At 37.4% G+C, this 13006-nt stretch overlaps 1 protein-coding gene across 4 annotated transcripts in view; it reads right to left on the reverse strand.

Moving 5' to 3' along the window:
- ARMC9 (armadillo repeat containing 9) overlaps positions 1-13006 on the reverse strand; it is a 59237-nt gene that overhangs the window by 31386 nt on the left and 14845 nt on the right. For 2 of the 4 annotated variants that reach the window (XM_085069282.1, XM_085069284.1), the window contains exons 10-13: positions 7862-7897; positions 2718-2752; positions 1434-1545; positions 409-501 (exon numbers count right to left, since the gene is read on the reverse strand). In XM_085069282.1, coding sequence (XP_084925408.1) covers positions 409-501; positions 1434-1545; positions 2718-2752; positions 7862-7897 — 276 coding nt within the window. The remainder of the gene's footprint in view (positions 1-408; positions 502-1433; positions 1546-2717; positions 2753-7861; positions 7898-13006) is intronic. The other 2 variants (XM_085069283.1, XM_085069285.1) reach the window with 1 other exon arrangement.

Below are 13006 nucleotides of genomic sequence, written 5' to 3' on the forward strand. Positions count from 1 at the left end.
ACTGAAGTCCTAATTTAGTTCTTATCTTAGATCAGTGAAATGAATTGAGTGTATTATTCAACAATACACAATCACTCAAAAAGAGACATAGGATCTGATAAGCAAGATGTAAAGGGACTCAGGCTTTGGCTCAACTCACAGCAATTAAGCACAGTGAGGTGACAAATTTCCATTTGTCTACAAGAACTATGTCTACACTAAGAGCTCATGTAATGCAAAGCCTTGTTATCAATATTTAAAGACTGCGAGGCAGAAGCTAAATGTATCACATGATTTTGGCACTACTACCTTTTGTTTTTCTTCTTCCCTTCCAGAGAGCAATAAAATTTTATGATCAGCACTTTATAGACACAAATGAGCAGTATCACCCAGAAGTTGGACAACTAAGAACTCTCAGTTTCAGCTGACCTGACAGTTGCTGTGGCAATCTAGGAGGTCATTACTGATGTAGGCTTGCATGACAGTGTCTCTCTGTTCTCCAGGATATGATGTTGTCAAGCGCTAAAATAAATAACAACACAAATAAACAAGTGAAAAAGAGACCCCAAATCCCAAAACTGTGGATTGATGACCCCTGGAGATTTCAAAGGTGCTGAGAAACCTCTTTGATGGGGAGGAGGAATTCAACCTCAGTGATCTAAGGGAAAGAGATGAAATGAACTGACCTGACCTCAGCTCTGTGATCCATTACAAAACTTGTTACTTGGGAGCTGTCATCATTGTCTGTACAGGAAGGATACAGCATTGCTTCCCACAAATTTAAAAAAGCCCTTCTAATAGCTACAGATGTGGTGCTTTTCTTGAAAATCTGAGACAGAGCACTGGGCTAGAAGTACCTCTGGTCAGACCAAACAGATATTTTTTAATGTGAAAATGGGCACTGAAACGTGATCAGAATCCCACTATTATCATCTTTCATGTCTGTCACTTTGAACTCATCAGCTTCCTTTCCAGCAGTAAAATGTAACTTCCTGTTGTCACCTGTAACTTTCCTGAAATGTCATTACATGATCCAAGACAACCAAAAGGTAGGCTCCTGTAAAATACTTTGATTATAAAGAACAACTAGTGACTAGAATTGGGTTTGTCTTGGATACAGCAGTATTTCTATAAATGTAAACCAAAATAATATATGGAAAAAAACCTGCCTAAAACAATAATTTATTTGCAAACACACCAGAAATTATTTCCACTGAATATCTCAGAAATCTCGGATTTTTTTCTGTGGGGACGATACTGCTAAGACAGATGAGAAGGACACTGCTACACTACAAATAGACACCTCCTGCCTGGGCTACTTTCATCATCTTGACAGCCTTAGCAAGCTTCACTGACAGAGAAGTTGCCTGTGATGTTGCACTCATCACCAGAATAACCATCTTGTTCACAAAATGGATCTGAGTTCTGCATCCCTCCAGAGGTCCTGTCCTTACCCAGCGCAGAGCCTGCAGTAGGAAGGCCTTGAGACGCTCATTCCCTGTCATCAAATCTTTCTTCAACTTCTCATAATCCAAAGAGGGCAACAATGGCACATCCTGCATCTTCCTAAATGCAAATGGAAAAGACATTCGTCAAAACTCTCTCTCCTTGTTCAGTGCAGCTGATGTTACTGAAGTGAAAAGAGCCAAAACAGGAAGTCTGCTTCAGGAAAAGAGCTTCCACATTTTCACACTTTTGTTACTTTTACTACCTTTATAGTGTTAGAACAATAGACTTGTTAAATTATGCATGCAGCTCATTTACCATCCTAACTTGTGGACAGTAAACTGACAACCAGCCAGCTGATGATCTGAGATGTTTCCTGGCACAGAACAGTACAGTAATATCCTTTTTTCCCCTCCCCTACTGGACCACAAGGACATGAGGGCAGCAGCTCGTGGCTCTTGACACAGTTAGAAACAGATGCAGTAAAAAGCTGCAGCTCCAACTCCACCTCTAAGGCCTCATGCACACAGAAATGCCTTCTCCAAGGCAAAGGTGATATGGGCTGAATGGATTTTTATGGGTTGGAGTATGCTGGCTTAACACCAGACTTAATACAGGACCACTTCCTGTGTATCAGTATTATCTTGCTATTTTGAAATTTAACACTGCAATAGAAGTTTCCCTTAAAAAACCTGCTTCCAGTCAATGTTTTAATCTTAATATTTAAATATAATCCACTAAAATGTTTTAATATCTTCCCATCTGATCTGACCACTTTTCAAAACAAATTTTATGTCCTATGTATAATTGGCCTATTATCTTGTAAACAACAGGATAAAAACAGTGTCTCAAAAATTTAATAAAACTTCACCTTGAATATACATCTCTCTTCGATATTATAAGCCAAAATTTATTAAGTCAGTCACACAAAAATTAAAATTGAGGCACCCAAAAATACATATTAGTGATTCCCACTTTTTCTGGATTTGTGAGAACCAAACCAATTACAACAGGACTGAAACATGTGGAAACAGTAAAAATATAGCAAAAACCTCACAGGTGTGGAATGGCAGATGTACTGGATTAACATTATCCTGCTGAAATTAGAATGTTATTGAAGCTGCTCAGTAGAACACAGATCACACAATATTTGCATCAATGTTAAACGAGGTCAGAGGAAGCACAGAGGAGGAGTGATTCCCATTTGCAGACAACTGGCAGTGTGCATTTCACTTTACAAGCACCTCCTCCTCTTCTCTAGATAGAAATGAAACTCAGCAACAAATACTTACATAGAGGCTAAAGATGCTCTTAACAGTGTGGAAGTCTGAATCACAAAAAAGAAAAAAAGAAATTACAGCAGATTAGTCCAAAGTTCATGTTACTAATGAGATACACAGTGAATTCTTTAACTGAGGTTCTGCAGTTCTTTCCCTATAAAACCTGTGCTGTAAACCAGAAACACAAAGCAAGCTACACAAAGAGCACTTCAGTGTTTATCGTTACTTTCCCTTTAAGTGTTTAAAAGGTAAAAATTTCTATTGTTATGATCTGGCTGTATTATCCTCACCCACATACTCCACAAATTACCTATGCTTGAAGCATTAAAAAAATAGTAATAAAAAATGAATAGAAACTACTGTCTGAAGCTCACTGGGGAAGATGAAGAAATTGCTAAGCACAGTCATTGACTCCCTAATTTTTCATACCTTTAAAACGGCAATATTTCACTGGAGACCCGGCATGCACTCCTGCATACCAATTTATTGCAATTTTTTGTTTCAACACCAATGTTATCCAGTGCCTGTTGCTACCAAAAGATACCCCTACATATAATTATTAATATGTAAAGACAGACCTGTGTATTGTAGTATGGATAAAACCAATATGAAATAGTGCGCCATTTCTCAGTGGTTCTGCCTAGGATTATTAATTAAATTCAATTTAAATTTCCTCTCTGATGCAGGGTGACACAGTGCATATACAGGTGCCACTGCACAACAAGGAACATCAACACCATATAAAAGTTCCACATGAAAGTTGCCTGCTTCAGTAAATATTTTTTGCTAGCTAATTGTAGGTAAGCAAAGAAGCAGCAATTCTGGCATGAGAGTGCTTCATGTCATGCATTCTGATGTCAACTACATGCTGTATTTGCAGAATATTCAATGTCATGTCTTTGTGCTGATCTCTCTACTAAAAATCTCTCATTACCACTTATGCCTGTAAAACTGGTCTTCTCTCCTAACTAAGCCTCTTTCAGTGGGAGCTATATAATCAATGTCTATTGTCAGATTTAAAACTGTGGGATTTAGGAGACAAAAAGAATGAAATACCACAGAGAATATTGAATTACGTCAACTGACGTATTCTTGAACACACAACCTCGTGGATCCTTGTATACAAGGAACTGCTCTCTTAGATGGGAAATAAGCTTATATGCACATTGGAAAGCATTTTATACTATGTCAATGAATGATTTGTACACAATAGAAGATTAACAGGTCATACACCTCAAAAGTAACCTGTCTTGACATCAGTTCTCACAACATAGTTTATCTTGCACAATATGAATGTCTTTCAAAGTATCATATCTGCCCCTACACTGTTTTGCCACCATTCATTTTCCTTAGCATTTTGGTAAGTATAAAGGGTTAATTTTATTTAAACAAAACCATTTTCCCAGTCAAAACCTAACACCTTGTAGCTGAATGTGTAATGAAATCACAAGTCACTTTTGTTGCCTCTGTCAGCACCTTTCTCCTTTCTTCATTAGAGGAAACAGAAGAAAGTGACTAAAGCACTTGAATGCAAAAAACATTACAAAGCCCTTGGAGATGAGAAGGTCAAACAGAGAACAGCAGTGACAAAAGAAACAGAGCAGGGCACTAGGGGTATGTAAATATATATAAAGATTCTCTGCTTCTCAACAAAGTCTTTTTAACATACCTCTTTGCTGTCTTAGAAAGAAAAACATGTGCTCCAACCAAAATCTAACCAGAGGATAACTGCTTAAGATACACATATCACACAAAACTTTCTGGCAAGTCGAGGATTTTGCAAGCTTTTATAAAATTTAAAATTACAGAAACTTCCACTGGAAAAACATTCAGATCAAACTAGACAAAGTCCTATTAATTTCCAAATTACTTTTTAAGCCAGCAGATGGAGCACAGCAAAGTATTTAGCATGGTTTCCCTCTGTACTCTACCTATACCAAAAAGGCACCAGAGAGGGAGGCAGGCCCTACACCGAGGCTTTGAGGGCAGAACCACTGAGCTGGAAAGACTCCTGGTCACTTTGCTGATCAGACCCAGTTTATCAGTCTAGAACATGCACAGGAAGAAGGAAGTTCTTTCAGGCTTTTGGTGTTTCTGGGAAAGCAATGAGGACAAAGTTTATATTACATCAGGTTCAATGATGAAGGCTAAACAGGAATGGAAAAGGTTTTGATGTTAGTTTGTTCTTCACTGCACTGTAATTTCTCAAGGTGACTATGATCAGCACCACTGATAAGCAGAAAGAATGTAACCATGTTACAGGCAGAGGTTTCTTTTCTTCCTTTTCATCCTTTTCTTTTACTGAAATTAGTTTTAAGTAAACTAATCTGTATTGGTAACTGTGGCATGCTGAGTAAGGCATTGGCTCAGGAGATACACTTCTAGTCCTGATTCAGCCACCAGCTGCAGACAGAATCCAAACATGTTATTGCACATCTATTGCACATGTTATTGCAATTTTTTCTCATCTGGAAAGCAGATACAGGCATCAATCCCTTGAACAAGCTGGGTTTTGATATCTATCAATGAATGACAGGGTGCAGGAGCTATTATTATATATTAACTTATTATATTGCTATTGAAAAATCAAATGCTTATGGCACAACCACCATAAATAGAAATGATTCACCAGTTCCTCTTCACTATCAGCTTTCTTAGATTACAAGATTTATTTCCTCATCATTTTCTCCCAAGCCCTTTCCCCAGTCTTAACTTTTTTGAAACAGGTTAAATATTAATTTAACTTTTTGAGTAACAGAATTCCTTATACTGCCAATGAAAGACAGAGTGTGAAGAACCTGGGGCAAACATGTTCCTATATCCCAACATCTCCCAACACTCACAGACTTCATCTTGAAAAAAATCTTTTCAGGCAAAACCTATCTTGAGACAGGATCATTTGCCATAATTGAAAGACATGCAGAAGCTCAGTGTCTTAAGAAAAAGAAACACAAGAGAAAAACAGCCCAAGCATAGCTCATTCTGGTAGGATCATGGGGTACGACTTATGTTTGTGTTGGTTCTTGCCAAAGCCAAACCAGGTGCCACATTAAGTCAAATAATCCTGTCATGATGCACACTAGTCACAGATGGCATCCCTTTTATTTAAAAAAAAAAAAGACATGAATACAAACAGCATGGAATAAACCAAAGAAGTTCAAAGGGAAAAAAAAATAAAAATCAATATTTATAAAAGAAAACAGATGCACTTCAAGTGCAAGCCAAAACCACAACTGGTTTTATCAAATACTGCAGCCCTATATTCAAGCCATATCCCCTTTGCTGTTTGATGTATATATTCATAATATGCTGAAGGCAAAGCTGAAAGCCAGATTCTGTCCTCAGCTCCCACTCTGAAAATTTGCTGTAAGAACTCAGTGTAAATTCAAGGCAGATTCAGAATTAATAATCAAAGATACATGATGAATATGTGAAGAGTAAAACCAAAATTTGAGCAGATTTCTACAAATCATTAGAACTCACAAATCTATGTTGAGTTCATTTGTTACACACTGATAAGAAGAAGACTGCTCCACACAGCTTGTGAGGGATTAAACCCCTGGGCTTGTGTAACCAGGCAGGTCTACTGGGGCTATGCAAAGTTATTTCATAAGAAGGTCTGCAAATGTTCTTAATTTTTTTTCCTTACTTATACTACAGATCTTATGAAAACTTCCCACTTGCCATATAAAACAGGTTCTCCAAAACATCTGATGTGTACATTAAAAAGTCACACAGCAATACTGTGTGATCATGTAATGACAACACAAATGTCATTACAATTAGAAAAAAGTATAAAATACTATACATGAATAGTGAAGGGAGCTGAAAGCTATCCATGTATTCAAGAAATACCTCTGAATTAGAGTCAGACAGCTTTACAAACATGTTATAAACAACTGTAAGCTAATACATTCTACATTGTATAAAGTTACATTCAACAAATGCTTTAAACTAATCTGCATAAGAAAAGAGCTTTTCTTTAGCAAAAATGCTTTAATTTGTAATTGCTCATCTGTAATCAACCTTTCTCAATCTCAAACCAGGGAATTATGTGAGGGAACAAAATGCTTAACATGAAGCAAAAAGTGTCCTTTATGAAAATTCATGTCATCAGTGGGAAGAGGCTGATTGATACAGGTGATCTTTCACCACAGGTGGATGTGGGTAGTGTTCTCTACATCAAGATAAAAAGAAGTATGTAAGAAATAGCCCACTGCATTCAATACTTCTATGACTATTTCTCAAAATAAAATGTCTTTTAAGTGGAAAGTTGAATGCCCACAGGGGTTTACTGTAATTCCAGGTGATAAATACATTTGAAAAATAGGCAGCTTTTCTTGAAAGGCAAAATTTTGTTTTACCTATACAAAAAAAATACAAATAAGTATTATTTTAAATTGACTGGCATTTTTCAGAATTGGTGTCAATCACTTTTTTAAATTGAGTACATACCAAGTTACTTAGAAGTAGACTCATTTCCTTTCTTCACAAAGAATGCACTGACTATGGGCAAAATTAGATACTGATGGTGTACTTGCAGTATTGCCAGAATACAAAGTTCCATCTGGGTTACAGAAGTCACAGGCAGTACACAGAATATAATTTAGTGTTTTCAGTGAAAGAAGATCCATTTTAATTGTGTGAAAGGATTTTATAATCTTTACTACCAAAAGGAAGTTTGACTTTAGGAATGAAAAATACAAATATGTAGAATGCAACTCCTCTCTGAAGAGCACAACTCAACTGCTGAAGAATCTTGAGCAATAATAGCTATTTGCTTTGTCAAAGGTGTTGTACCAGCTGGTGTTGGCACACTTCAGAGGGAATGTGTACTATGTACAGATGATCCCATGGAAGAAAATTGCTTTCTGGATGCTATAGGAAGCTGGACAAAGCTGTGGACAAAGCTGCTCTTAGGCTGACATGCTGTGTTATGTGCATTATGAAGCCATAAAGTTACCCAGAACATCTATTCCATTCCCCATGCAGAATTTCCAAGCCCTGCACAGTTTTTGGCTCTTCATAAATCGCACAGTTAATGTCATGACATGTTAAAATGCAGAGAAAATTGTTGCATGTTGTGAAATGAAGAGAAATACAGACTGTGACAGACTGAGCAGGCAAAGTGAAAGGAAATAAAGATAGACACTTACATATCCGTCATCACAAGGGCTCATAGAGTAATATCCCTTTATAGGCAAACAGGCACACATTAAAATAAAGAAGATTAAAAAAAAAAGTTAACAGAAATAAATCATAGGGAAATGCACAGTTCTAAAAAAAACAACTAATAAAAATTAGCTAAAATTTGACAGACTATTAGCTTTGAAGAGTATAAACACGTTCTCCCAGTCCTCATATTTTTATGTCTTAGAACTGAAATTGCTGTGTCTCTCTTGTGAGAGTTTGGAAGTTCTCCTCTTGACACCTGGAAAACACACCTAAGTCTGCACATTGTTCCACAATGTCAGTTAGAACAGCTGCAGACAAAGCACTGACAAATTTACAGGAATTATGACTTGTACTGCTCACTCCACTGAGGCAGCTAAGAAAAATACCCTGAACATGGCATGGACCAGAAGACCTCAGCTTCTGAGAAAGTACTTGACACTATTCTCCTCACTTGCTTTGCCTGGAGTTTCTGACCAGCACATAACAAAGGCTGAGAGAGACAATTTAAGGTGTTTCAGCAATGTTATCAATTCCTCATCCCAAAAGGCTTCAAGGATAAACTAAGAAAAAGTCCCTGGAAGAAAATACAGGATTTAGTTACTAAAATAAAGAATGGTGCTAATTCATGGTTTGAGTAGTTTAGTACAAAATACGCCATGTTCTCTTTAATTAGACTAAAATACTTAGAACAGCTTTGTATCTAAAAAGAACAGTCTTAATTGAAAATAAAAGTACACAGTTCAACACAATGAAATAAGACCAACATTAATTATTCTGCTTCCAATTTTTTTATGCAAACCTGCCAGTACGTACTTTAGAGGACACATTTGTACAGCTGAATAAGCACATGAACACCCTATTTGCAGGCTGCTCTTTAACAGACATACACAGCCTTACACAGAAGACATCAGAAACTTGCCACTCTTCACTGTGAGCAGAAAATAAAGTTCCTTTTATTCTTTAACCAATTCTAAAATTCTTCTTTTTACGACTACGACACTTAGAATTTCCTGATGTGAATGAGTACTTAAAACTTTCATGTATTATACACACATACAGACAGGTCCTTGCAAAGACAACTTAAAATTAATTTTACGACAAAGGACAACATCAATAGAGACCAAAAAGTGAGCAAAAGAAACCAGGAGGCAACCTGTATCATGATGAGAGACATTTCAACACATGCATGACCTGAGTCAGTGAAAACGGATGTAGGCATCAAGACAAAAGATGACATTAAAGGAAAGTTTTAACATTAAAGGCAATCACAAAAGGTTGGACCAGACAACCTTTCAAAGTCCTTTCCAAACTGTTCTATTCTATGATTTGAGGACAGTAATAGGAAAACTTTTGTGGAAACCCCTACTGAAGACAATACCTTACCCTCAGAGATAAAGAATTCATGTAAACAAAAAACCCTGCAGCAACTTGTGAAAAGGGCATTATATACCATATCAGCAAGAAAAAAAGAACTTCTCCTTCCTTATATGAAGAGGTAGGCTTGTTTCTTCTTTTCCATACATAAATGGGAACATACAGAAATCATCTCATGAACAGAGATGCAGAAAACTGATATATTTCATCCAAAGAAAAGCTCACTTAGGGTAAATGCTGTTTGCTGCAATGTTTACTTTATTTTAAAATGAAAGAGGAAACATCCACATAATAATGCCTGGTAAATTCACTCTGAATTGCTGAGAGAGGGATTAAAAAAGACAAACTAAAAACCTTCTGTTACCCTAATCCTAGGTTTCATGTGGCCTGCTGGTGCAGAAATGTCACAAGTAAGAAATGGAATACTTGCCACCAACTATTACAGCTTGATGGCATGTGCACAGTTGCAGTAAAAAGCACCTTTGAGGAAAAAAGCATAGAGTACAAGAAAAATAGGAGCCTGTGCTAGTCATTACAGCTATGCCAAAAATTTAAAAAAATAAAATATTCTCCCTTGTTCACAGTTTGTAAATGACAGTCTAACTTTACAGAGGAGCTGGTAATTTTGTCCTGTGATAGAAAAAACCCCATATCAACCCACTATTTTTCCACAGCTTCAAAAGCTGTGTCAAAAGAGACTTAGAACTTGCAAGGGACATTAATTCACCTAATTATAGCTACAGGTAAATATAATCAGACTCAATAGCAGTAAAAACATAATGGGCGTTTATTCTATTCTATGACACAGGTGCAATATATATAAACAACTTTAGAGCTTTCAGGTCATAGAAAGATTCCCCAGTGGTTAACACCCATCTGTACTACTGACAGAAACTGCACATCTGAAGAAGCAGTTCCTGTTTTGCCTTTAATCCAACATTTAGAGAATCTTGTTACCTTATTCCTAATCCAAAATATTCCAGGAAGGTGTACACTTTACTTCAATCCAAAACACCTGTTTGTGGGTTTCAGACTTGAGTCTATGCTAATTTTGATGGAGAGTGAACGTACTATGTTTATGATAAAAAGCCTGAATCCTCCTGGCTTCATGATGTGTATTGAAGAGAAAATTGCAGGCATCAAAAAAAACTACAACCCCTACTTCTCATCCACCAGACAAATCACTATTAGAAAGGGAAAATGGTAAAAAAAGAAAAAGTAAAATTTTACTTATCTCAAGAGTATTAAGAATATAAGTGACTATGATAGTCCTATACTAGATTGCTGCAGTCAAAATGATTCTTTCCAAATTCACTATTGCCCACATCAGTTCCCTATCCAAATGAACTTTAGAAAATTGGGAATCTATTAAATCTTAAAATAAATGTCTCCTCTTGTCAGACTTGTTGCTCTGACCTTCTATTCTTAAATCCAGACCTTTTGCTCTGACAATTCTCTCAGGTTTCTTATCTCCCAATTCAGGACTACACATGTCTAATGACATGATGGTAGGTGACGATAACATTCAACTGCTGCTAAGAAAAAACCTTAGAGTAAAACAGGGCTTTAGAGAGGCCTTGGAAACATCTCCCAGCTGTTACACAGTACTGTGATCTCTCTCCCACTGCATGCAGCAGATGCATCCTCTTAATGGATTGTAGATGAGGCTCACAAGCTGACCCAGGAGGTCACAGATCTGGCAAGAGACATGGAGATGCTCTGTAAAAGAATGAGATCCAATCCAGCTCGCCAGAGAGCACAAAGCTGACACCAGAAGCCCTTGCTAAGTTAGATTTCGGGGTATGATTACAACAGAAAACTCTTTTACTTGTTATTGCCTGAGGTCTTAAAGCCAGCTTGGTAAGTAAGAGTTGCTTCTGGGATTTGTCTTCCTGATACAAATTTCTTCTGGCTTGAAAGGCCAGGCCTTCAGCCATGGTGGGGGACAAGCTGATGCTTGCACATTAACAACTGATACACGTCACCCTTATTGTAATTTCAAGGCCTGAGACCTCACAGCTTTCTACTACACAATATGACTTTCCCCAACATTAGAAGTTGACCACAGTGTATGGGGAAGAAAATCAAGTTTGCATACAAATAATGCTACCAAGGATATAATCCAAGGTATACTCTTAATTTCCTTGGGCAACACTTCATTTTGGTTGAGGTACTCATATAATCCTCCTTCCCAGTGTAGCTAAAACTAGCAGTGTAGTGTAGCTGATGGAACAAAATATACTATACTGCTAATATGTTCAAGTACAGTTGTCAGAGAATGATGCAGCTTTAGCATTTTCTGCCCTCAGAAGCTGGCCCAGAACTCAGGATTGTCCCCTGAGTTGCATCAGTATAACTGGCTGTGAACTCAAACACCTCCTCTTTCCAAACTATGTAATGCACATCCACTCAGACCCTAAATAACAGTGGTAGAAATTCAAGGCTGCATGACAGTACAACAAAAAAAGTAATTTCCTGGCCAATGATTTTCTTTTCTGCTCATCTATTTAGAGATATTGATCCACCAGAACCAATTTATTTCAGGGTCTTGTCCGGACATCGGTGATGCCAGTGAGATAGGATCATCCTGAACAATCAAGGTGAAGTGGAGGAAAAAAAAAAACCCAGAATATTTAATGCCTGATAAAACTCTTCAGACAATTACTGTTTTTTTTAAACCTCTCATTTATCTTGCCTACAGAGAGACCTAAAGGTAAGGATGAGCAAAGGAGCTACCCTTCTGCTAGTCTCTTCCCTCTGCAATTATGAAGGTGGCTGCTCCTTACAGCAGAAGGAGGTGAAATGGAGTAGCTGCAAAGACCACACTCTAGTGCCTCTAAGTAGTTATGAGCAAAAAGTGAAGGAACTTTCCAACACAAATCCAGCACAGATGCTGTGAACTCGTGCTACTACTTAGTCTGGGTCACGGTGCCTCCAGCTTTATTCCAAAACTTATGCAAAAACCTGAAACCACTTAAGGGGAGAACAATAACATCTGAGTATATAACAATGAAGTATTTGAATCCCTGAAGAAAAAGTAATGGCATGCCTGAGTGGCCTAGTGGCAAACAGTCAGAATTTTAGTCCATCTCATCTGGCTTCCTGCATCAACAACGCCAGGGAGTGGTTAGAAATATTTTGGGATGATGGGAAAGGAGTCTCATTTTCCTTTTCAAAAGATAATCTCTGGTTTTTCTTCTTGCATTTATTTGTGTTTCTACATGTTTGCAATTAATGTATAAAACCAGAACTCTTCACATGGGAAACAAACAAGAAAATGTGATCAATTAAAAGCGGACAAAAGGATGAGGAAACCTGATTATGATGCAGTGAATGTCTATATGCAAAGACTGTGATTAGCCCTCCAAAACTTGGCTAATGCCTCAGAGAGCCTGTGTGAATCTGCTTATAGAAAAAACATGACAGTTCAACCACAGTAGCTGCTAGAACCTCAGTGTCAAGGAGTGACCTAAACCAGTCTACAAACCCTTAATCAAAACTGTCTCAGGGCTATAACTGAACTGGCCCTTCACTAGAGAGCTTGGCTGTCACAACAACTACCTCAAATAGTATGGATAAATGAGCCACAAAGCCACACAGAAATAGTTATGTTAGTAAAGCCTAGTATAAAAATAGATACAACTGTACCAGAACACAGCTTTACTCAGGTCAGCCTGTTAATTTGGGACAAAAGGGAGACAAAAATATACTTCAAGCAGGAAAAAAAAAATCCACCACCAACACATCCCCTT

The sequence above is a fragment of the Lichenostomus cassidix genome, chromosome 9 (assembly GCF_008360975.1).
Source record: "Lichenostomus cassidix isolate B80296 chromosome 9, HeHo_3.0, whole genome shotgun sequence".
Lineage (NCBI taxonomy): Eukaryota > Metazoa > Chordata > Aves > Passeriformes > Meliphagidae > Lichenostomus > Lichenostomus cassidix.